The 10147-nt window shown below is 39.3% G+C and overlaps 1 protein-coding gene across 1 annotated transcript; it reads right to left on the bottom strand.

The window, feature by feature from the left end:
• Positions 1 to 469: 469 nt before the first annotated feature.
• Positions 470 to 9661, bottom strand: LOC108734941. The gene is made up of 4 exons (XM_018466713.1): positions 9057 to 9661; positions 2723 to 2871; positions 788 to 855; positions 470 to 568 (listed from the first exon to the last, which is right to left on the bottom strand). The coding sequence occupies exons 1-4, from the start codon at positions 9659 to 9661 to the stop codon at positions 470 to 472; spliced, it is 921 nt and encodes a 306-aa protein (XP_018322215.1).
• Positions 9662 to 10147: the final 486 nt, after the last annotated feature.

Genomic DNA, 10147 nt, shown 5'->3' with positions numbered 1-10147 from the left:
AACTTGAGGATTGATAACACCAGCCGGCGTCAATTTGTTACCCCAGTCCCAGCATAAATAATAATTTCTCTTGAGGAAAATGTATAAGGAAGGATTAACATTTGTACGTACCTACATATAATAGTTAGGTAACTTTCGAGGGGTGAAAATGGGGGGATTAAAACTAGTACAACTTCGTCTATTATTACCATGATTAGTCGACCAAAGTTCTCATACGTGATACATAATGCTCCTTAGTTTGTGGAATGATTTCAGTTATTAGGTACAGCTAAAGTTACTTGCTTTTAGATTCTAATGTTTCGTGACTTTAATTAGATATCTGAATATCAATTTACAGTTAATTTGAATTGTACTTAGTTAAAATTACCACCAAATAAGAATTGTCGTTACAGATAGATATTTGAGTACTGCGGGCTTATCGTAAAGCATAATACAGCTATATCTCTAGGTGCGTTTTTACTGGTTCACATTAGGAGTCATTTTTCTGTCCCGTCTCTCCGTATGAGTATAATATGCCTAAGTGCTCGTTAAAACGGAAAAATCTGAAGCTGGTTACGTCCTCGTTTCGCTTTTCAGAAATTATTTCTCGTTCTTCTCGAACATTGTTAAAGTTTTATAACAAACAACCTGCAATCCGTCAGTTTATGGCAAGTCTCTTACGATATTTAATACGTTTTGAACGAGAATTGTGACGCGGCGCGTCTCTCGCGGAGAAATATCGATGTCGTCCAAGTTCAGCGACCGCGCAGGACACGAACCGAGAACAAACCAACAACGAAAGGATGACAGCCAAGTCCATCTCGATGTTTTCTAACTTGTTGTGTCCTTCGAGGATACGATAGGGGTGACTTGGTCCTTCAAGCAACCTTACCACTTTGAAACAATTTACAAGTTTTGTGGCTCTTGATAAACACATTCCTGAGAGAACATGGAAGACCTAAATGGTTACATCGATCGATGTCACCCACAAATGATACAATTAAAATAATTATATGTCAAAATAATCTTTTTTGAACGAAATTACAAAAAATTCATTTGACATAAAAATTAAATTATGAATTTTCTGTTCTTTTCCGTAAGCTGGTTCTAAATTCTTTAGGTTTAGGGTAATTTGACAAAAATTGTGTTAGTGGGCATCTCTCTCCTCCTTACTTACTGCCATCTAGTGAATATACCCAGTAGGACTCATTTTAATAGCTTCGGAGAGCTGTTAGTAGTAAATAATTTTGGTAATTCTAGAGGTAAATTGCGTTAACATTTTTTTTTTGCAAATTTCATTTGCCATTTTAAAAAACCACTTCGACTGGTAGGTTTGGGCTATTTATTTACACTAATGAATATTGTGTAATTAGTAACCGAGAGGAAATTAACATAACAAGGGGTTTTGTCGCACATTGTAGAACAATATTCAACGAGTGTTAGCGTATCTAATCTGGGATTTTCAGGACACGGGCGATAACAGCTGTTTAGGAATTACTGTACCGACTGCAATTATATTTATCAGTAAAACCACTTGTTCCCGAACAGACGAATTTCTATCGCGCTACAAAATAGCGCATAATTTGGGAAAATCTATCGGCCCTGGTTCCTGATAACAAAATGACAAATGGATGTAATGTCACATATATAAATGATACGTGTATTATTTGTAACCAATATTAATCCAAATGTTTAATAATATTAATAGGTGCATGCGTACTTATATTAATGTATAATATTTATAATTGTGCCTAATAACAAATCTGCCAAATGAGAATAATAATATAGTGTAATGTTCATGGGTTTAACAAAATTATCTTCTTAGACTGATAACGACAAAAAAACCATTTATTTACACTGATTATTAAAGAACTTAAAAACACTATTAAATTATTACTAAACTTAGGTTATGAATTATTCAAATTATTTACTCTACTGTTGATATATCACTATTCACTGCGCTATTTATTTCACTGCTGTCACTGTCAATTTATTTCTCGATTCACTTCTGCAACGGTCAATTTATTTCTTCTCCTCTCGGTGATCGACTCTTCCTTTAAATACCCTTTTCTTTACTTTCTGCAACCTTCTGGAAACATTCGGATAGTTTATTTTTTCTTTGAACTGTTTAATTGCTTTCCCAGAACGATACACACATTTACAAATACGACGCACATGAAGAAAGGAGCCCGCGGCTAGTCGGCGAATCGATAAGCCGTTCACGCACACGTGTGCCCGATCGCACACAAACGCACTCGTGCACGCTACAATAGGTACAATATATTGAGGTTGTTGAGGGTTTACATTCGTTGACGAGTAGCTACGAGTATGTTTGAGTTTATATAGTTCTTGTTTGGACGCAAGCTGAAATTTCTCCGTCTTATCCTTTCGTATAGATATATGTTCCATCAGTGTTCCACCAAAAACAAAAAAAAAATGAAACAAAGATAAATGACGTTATAAATTTCCTTAGTTTAACATTAATCAAGATTAGCTGCCGTAGCACACTTTACGCGAAAAACATTTCGAAACGTCAGATTTAATTTTCGTTGTTTCGTGTAGTCAGATAGGATGATGCGTTCGCATTTTCAACGCTAATACACCACCAGAAGTACCCTCACGCGATGGGAAAGTGGTCAATGGTATTTTCTCCTCTCCTTCTTTAGAAGTTTTCTTCTGTCGAGGGGTAAAAACAATGCGAATCCAGTTACACACACGTATACAAATGTACGTGTGTACATACGCAAACATAGAGACGCGTACACCTTCATTGACGCAAGTTCGCGTAATGGCTCGGGGGAGCGTGGCGCGTATGAGTCAGCTGGGGCGAGGGTCCGTCCCCTCACCTCTTTATTGAGCAAGGGTGGATTGGCTTGGATCGCACTATTGCAACTGCACAAAGACCAAAAATATATATCGTGCAAAACAGTTCAGTGTTCGTCTCGTGTTGTGCTAGTGAGGTGCTGTGGTCGTAGTTAGGTTAGGTACCATCGGTAAAAGGTGCAATATTGTATCAGCCACCTGCGCGCAAGGTGGTCGTCGACACTTGCTACGTTATACATAGTACCCTGCCAAACACCCTATCGTACCTATTCTATTCTATTGCTCAATTTATGTTCCTTCATTTATATTTTGGCAAACGTGCGTGTGATCGTATTTTCAATGTTCGATTACCTTTTTATCGACCCCTTTATCTAGTCAACGATTATATCATACTTTAGGAAAACTGCCAAACTTAATGCAGGTATCTGTTTTACCCTAAGCCAGAGAATTAATCAGTATTACGAGTGGAAAACAATTTCCTCCAATTACCTGCCCGCTAACATCTTCTTCGTGTATATGACTATGCGAAAATGTACAGTCGAAAGCAACAGTAAAAATTGTTGTACCTAGATAAATAGTTTTCCAAAATATACAGTCTTTCGATATCGTAATCGTAGTACGTATCTTTTACGAGTCTAATTTTTATACTTTGAGAGTGACAAAGTTCTTACCGGTGCCATTTGCATCTGCAAAAAAAACTTTTCTCGATCAATAAATGCTTGTGGAAGTTGGAAGAGTGAAGAACAAAATCTACGATTCGAGTGTACTTATAAGGGATCCAGTCCCCTTTAAAAAGTTGAACAACGCTTAATTCGAAACGCGTTCTTCCCCGCTCGCGTCCGACTTCTTTCGTAAAAAGGGGGAGAGAGGGGTTTCGTGATCGATTTTTGTGCGTGCTAGTTGAAGGCGAGTCAGGGGGGACTGCCGCTGATGACCAGCATGCTGATTCCGACACCGTCGGGGAAAATGTATCCCATCTCGACTACGTTACCAGTTGGCTGTCCTCCGCCTCCGCTCCCTTCATCTGGTGGTAAAGACGTCGTCAAACTCTTCGTCGGACAGATACCGCGCCATCTAGAGGAGAACGATCTCAGACCTATGTTTGAAGAATTCGGGAAAATTTATGAGTTCACCATCCTCAAGGATAAGTACACCGGCATGCACAAAGGTAAAAGTTACCATATTCAGGAACATTTTCTTATTTTGGATGCTTCGGTGAGGAGCATCGACACGTTATTTAGTCAGAAGTCATCTTTTTGGTAAAATGTTTATGCCATTGATATCAATGTTTATTTTACAATGTACATTACCTAATACCTAAAGACTGTCTATCTTGATGTAGGCAGAAATATTTATGAGATGCCTCTATTGAAAAGTATTGGATATACCAGGGATATTTTTTTATTATTATTAGTTCAATTGATGAACTCTCTGTTGGTGACACGTCCATACAGCATGTCTTTAGTACCAGTTGAAGACGAGTACCTTACTTATAATTTGTTTGCGCATACATCAGTATTTATTCCTTAATCAGCTGAATCCAAAAAGTAGGGAAAGAGCGAATGTAAAGATAGGAGACGAAAGATAAGAAGAAGTGGCTGATTTTAGTATCCAGGAAGTCAGATAAGTCAGGACGGAAGGAATAGTAGGGATATAAAGCAGAGGATAATGCAGGGTAGAGTCGCCTTCAATAAAAAGAAGTCACTTCTATGCTCGCGAACGGTTAATTTAGAAATTCGAAAAAGATTGTTAAAGGTGTATGTTTGGAGCACGGCGTTGTACGGGTGCGAAACATGGACAGTGGGAGCGGCGGAAAAGAAAAGGTTAGAAGCGTTCGAAATGTACTGTTAATACAGGCGAATGATGACGGTACCGTGGATAGAGAAGATTAGAAATGAAGAACTACTAGAAGGAAAAGGAGAACAGAGGACTCTATGGAAGTCAATAAGAAATAGGCATGAAGGTCTAGTCAAAAACAAACAGAAGTTAGAAGGAGTAGAGGTAGACCCAGATTAGATTATTGTTCACAAATAGTTAAGGAAGTGGGATGTTCTAGTTTTAAGGAAGTGCGAAGATTAGCTCAGGATAGGAAGGAGTGGAGGTGTGCGTCCAACTAGTCTTAGACCATTGACGACCTTATGATGATGTTGATGAAGGAAAATTCTGTCTGTTAATTTTAAAGTAATGTTCAATAAATTTCTATCGCTAGTATCAAATTAATATGTTTAAGTAAAACAATTTCACAGGATTCTCAATCAATATATTTCGCAAGAAAGTAACCAATAAGCTTTCGAATCCTTGAAAATTTTCCTTTAGTTCTCAACTGTCATTTGTCTTTTCTGATATGCAATGGAAGAAATATTTGTATATGTATATGGGATGGCACCTAATGACATACATATGTGGATACTGTATTTGTACATACATACATACATGTACACATGTATACAGATGTGCTTCTACGAGCGTCGACGCGCTGTAACGCGACACGATCCGACGAGGTACGGTACGGCTGACCGCACACGGCCTGCCGGCGAGGTTCAGCAGCCTGACACGATACGGCGCCCTGGGGGTAGCATAATCCACACGTACCTACAACTACCTACCTATCCACCATGTACTACTATGTACGCTGTTTGCAAAGTTTTATTAACGACCTGCCTGACGACGCGAAACTTATCCAATTTTCATCTTTCAGTCGGTGACGTACATACACGTAGGTACGTACTTTACCATGCACATGACCTAGTCAATCATTACTATTCGATTTAACGCTTAACTTATACAAATTTATAGGATTTCGACCAAAATTACAGTTTCACACTCAAAACTAAACCATCTCTCCGTTTAACGGTGGAGATACTGCAGGTATGGAAATTAATTACTTATATATGTTACCGGAAATTTAGGAATTGTATACAATTCCTAGGAAATGAATAGAATATTTTTCAAAGGTTTTTTAATAGACATATCCTGGGAAATGTATACATTTCCTAGGAATTGTATGAAATTTCAATATTGTACTAGGAAATGTATGAAATTAATGCTTTCTGCCAATAAAATAAATCTACCTAACCAAACAATGACGTCACCAATGCATATATATTTTTAGTATGTTGTAGAAGTGAATATGCTGATCTTATATATGTTGGGCGCGGAAATGATAACGAAGCATAGTTATCGAACATTGAAAAACAATATTTGGTGGCCTATGACATAAAATAGATAATAATACGACCGGCTGCTTGGAGATGTTTGGTTAGGTAGATTTATGACAGATTGGAGTTTATTTAATACTCCTGCCCGTCGGAGAAGACAGAAAGCATTGGTTTTATACATATTTCCTAGTACAATATCGGAATTTCATACAATTCCTAGGAACGTATACGGTCCGAGGTTATGTGTGTATTAAAAAATCTTTGAAACAATATTTTACACATTGCCTCGGAATTGTATACAATTCCTAGGATTACAATAAAAAAAATTAAGCTCAGTATTCAATAATTACGGTAAACTCTAAGACGAGGGCGATAAAATTTGGCAATGGTGCGCTGTATTTATACTTACCGGACAAAACATTCTCTGATGGTTCCGTTTTCGTATTCTGCAAAGTTTCCCCAAATATTCATTTTATTGCTTTCGGCGTTTATGGCGTCGGCTCACAGGAGACATTTTTTTTTATCTGAAATGGACCATTCCCGTTTCCGTTCAGAAACTCTTCGAGATTTATGGGCGATGGTTAGACGACTAGGATTCCCATTCAATTCCGCGTCGAATGAAAAAAATAGTGAAAGCGGCGGCGCACTTGAGGCATAAAAAATAAATTGGCAAGGCTGCACGGTATCGATCGGATAAAAAGAGGACCACATAATAAGAAGAAGGCCAGTACTTTCTGATGCGTCATCGGCAGGCGACGATTCCACGTTATCCTTGGAATGAATTAAATCGGGAAATGTCAGTAAACAATGCCATTCGACTAGCAATAAAACGCGCGACTCGGAAAAGGATGCTAAAAAACACGTGCGCATCTAGAAAACTTTTCAAACTGAGTTTTTTGGGCATAAGCATTTAACCATATTCGTACGGATCTCCAATCTTTATCCTGATGAACAAATCTGCATTTACCGAAAACTAGAACTTCCTTAATCCTGTTTCTGCTTCTTATATGTCTCTAACTAACCCTCCATGTTTCATCATATCTGGCCTTTTACCTATTGACTTTCAAACATACACTTTAGACAGACTCTAGATTAACAGACTGCCTATTTTTTGGCAGACAATAATAAAACCCTTTATTAAAATAATTCGAAGTGGTCTGACGCGCTGATGAGATCCAAAAAGATCGAAATCGCGACCCGCGTCTGGCGGTTTCGACAGAATACAGACCACTTTGAATTATTTTATTCGATTATGGTAACGTGTCTACGCCGGGATTCGTTTCAGCAAGTAGATATCCACACAAGTGGACCTTGTTGGAGCATACGTAATCCTAAAATGTAGCATCGTGCTACAGATGGCGTTTACTGCGCCAGTTGTAGTATTTTTTAAAACCCTTTATTGTTTAATATACCTTTCTAATCCAAACCTTTACCACGGATTTCCTTTAAACGCTTTTGTACTTAAAGAGATTGAAAATGTCGAAATTGCAAGATACCGAGCGAAAGTAACGGCGTGTATCAATAGAACATCAAATACGTCCAAGTTGTTCGAGGCGGTTTCGCGTATTTACAATAAGATTAATTTTCTCCGCTGGGAGAATGACGGTGATCAATCAAGCGTGAGAGCCATAATGGAGGAAAACTGAGTTCTTAAGCAGAATTAGGGTCGCATCTGGCTCGTTCTTCTTGCACGTGAGGGTCGACGGGTTAAAGAAAAACACCTGCGAAAAGTGTGCTGCGGCGCTAAAAATTCGCCGTCCATAACTTTCTTTTTCCGTGCGGCGGCGGACAACGGGAAGGAAGGTGATCGTGGCGGCGGCTCGTGGAAACCGAGGGAGATGAACGAACAGCTCGTGTGGTCAACGAGGAGCGCATCTGCAATAAATACAAATGATTTGTATCAGCGTTTGTTTGCAGCTGACGCCTCGGCCATTACTTATCCGGGAAACTGCAAATTTTGTTCTCGGACACTGCAAGCGAAGAAGATCTTAGCGGCTACAAACATGTTTATGGCCATGTGACGCCTATCGCGACATAAATGGATCTTCTTTCTGAGAAATGGCACCCGGAAAAAATGCGGGATTCAGGTAAACTACTCCCGATAAAAGACAATTACAAACGTCAACTTACAACCTATTGCAGGCAGAGAAAGATTGACTGACTAACAATAATAATTCAAAAGTAAGAGTAGGTACAGTAGGGCCCCGATAATTCAAACACCCAAAATTTATACTGTGGAGCGTTCGGAATACAGTAACTAGATATTTCGAAACGTTTTTTTAGATCATAGATGTTTGTAATTGAAGGTACGAAATAATTTCAATTATTAAGTATTTTAGGCACTCATTTAATGCAGACACAACTCCATTGGAGGATTTTCCCTAAGGCTCAGTAGGTCCTGGACTATTAGGGCGGCCAGATATTAAGGACTGCAAATCGTGCCAAAAAAAGTCACTGATGATAACAAATTCATGAATTATGAATGTAGTCTATAATGATGGGTGCTGAGAAAGGGGCGGCTAGGACTGCAAATCCGCCACTGCACAACTCGAGTATGTGAAATTCTTGCCATTGGTTTCAATTCTTATAATACTTCTTCGTTGTAGTAGCTTAAGTGAATGACACAGTATTGTGAATTCATTTAATCAGTGGGTAATAGCGCCTTAAAAGACCGCGTGACCAAGAGGGAGGGGTCCTTTGGATTATAGATTATAGAGGCGTTCGGATAAGCGGGGGTTCGGATTATCGGGGACCTACTGTAATTGAGAACACCCAACGAAGTTGAGTAAAAACAGAACAGAATGATGCAAATTTTATCGAAACACAAATTTTGGTAACTACCCTGTAAACAGATAAAGCTTTCTATTAAGCGTCTTCAAGAGTCTTCAAGATAACTATCTGCGTCTTCTCAGGCTTCGTTTATATTGGTGGTTTAGTTAGAACAGCTTTGATTCCTTTTTGATACTATCAGACTGGTGTCCTGTAAAAATTCCGCAAGGGGCCTGAAGTTTTTTGGAATGACTGTTATTTTATATTGTTTTTATTTAACAATAGGTTTTTTACATAAGAATTTTCGGAACTCTTCAGTGAAACAACTAAGGTTCCGTCAACTCCTTTTTCTCTGGTGTTATGTCGGAGATGTGAATGGCAGAATGATTCTCGTCTTCAGAGAGACTCATGTGGAGCAATTCCGGAAGCTCTGGCAACGAATATTTCGATTGATCTTCAGTAGAGGTGTTAAGGTGCAAAAGGGCAAAGAGGTTTGACGGTAATTCCGATGTGTTTTCGTCAGAAATTTCACAATCCTTTGCTTCAATTCTGTCACACGAGGAACACGAACAGTTAGTGATTATTTGGACTCTTTTTTGTATTGTTTTTGAGGAGTTTTTGTCATCGTGGAGGGTCATATGATAACAGCGACTGTCGGCAGGTTTACAACTGTCACAGTAGGGTCCTATAAGTTCCCCAGGTTCAGCTGGTCGTGTGCGGGGGATGCTGTAGCTGTAACAGACCTCCACACGCACATTATTATCTATAGTTACGGGTTCGGATCCTGGTGACGCAACAATTTGTTTGATGGCTGTCGTTTGACACCAGGATGGTGTTATTTTTTGGAATGACGAAGTAATTTCAAGGTTGAGAAAAATTGTGCAATGTACCAATCCGTTTTTTGGCACGCACACATGCGTATGAAGGATCATCTTAGTGACGTCCTAAACCAAAACAAGACATGGCGTTGAACTCAAATTTGACAATCCGCTCCATCTAATTAGTAGATTCGTGACGATTGCGACGCAATTTCGGCCGCAAAAATGATTTATGACGAGTTCATCGGGGTTGACGATGTGCGCGTTTTTGCGACCGATAAGAGCGCACGCGTTATCCTTCGACGCCTGCGTCGCCGTCGCCTGCCCTCGTGGCCACAGCGCCTATGTACCGGCTGCTCTTATCTGACGTCAGTGCATTGCCGCTGCTTCTTCAGGCACGAGCCGCTGTCGATAGTCAAAAAGGCCAAAAAATCGTATGATCGGCGTTGTTATTGTTTTGTTGTCGTCCTTGTTGTTATTGTCGCGGTCAAGCAAACGGACTGACTCGAGAACGTTTCGCGCCTTTCGTGACTATTCACACTCTTCAAACTCTCTCTGCTACTGTCACTTCTCCGACGTGTGCTCGTTTGAACGATCGCT

The sequence above is a fragment of the Agrilus planipennis genome, unplaced genomic scaffold, assembly GCF_000699045.2.
Source record: "Agrilus planipennis isolate EAB-ADULT unplaced genomic scaffold, Apla_2.0 scaffold92, whole genome shotgun sequence".
Lineage (NCBI taxonomy): Eukaryota > Metazoa > Arthropoda > Insecta > Coleoptera > Buprestidae > Agrilus > Agrilus planipennis.
This window is presented reverse-complemented; position numbering and strand designations above follow the sequence as displayed.

What these genes read in the sequence shown, in the direction of transcription:
- LOC108734941 (XM_018466713.1), bottom strand. Translation starts at nt 9,661, where the DNA reads ATGATCCTTCATACGCATGTGTGCGTGCCAAAAAACGGATTGGTACAT. An exon ending in GTACGCGTCTCTATGTTTGC is followed by an intron (nt 856 to 2,722) that starts GTATGTACACAC and finishes GGTTGCTTGAAG; the next exon opens with GACCAAGTCACCCCTATCGT. An exon ending in ACATCGAGATGGACTTGGCT is followed by an intron (nt 569 to 787) that starts GTCATCCTTTCG and finishes ATTTCTGAAAAG; the next exon opens with CGAAACGAGGACGTAACCAG.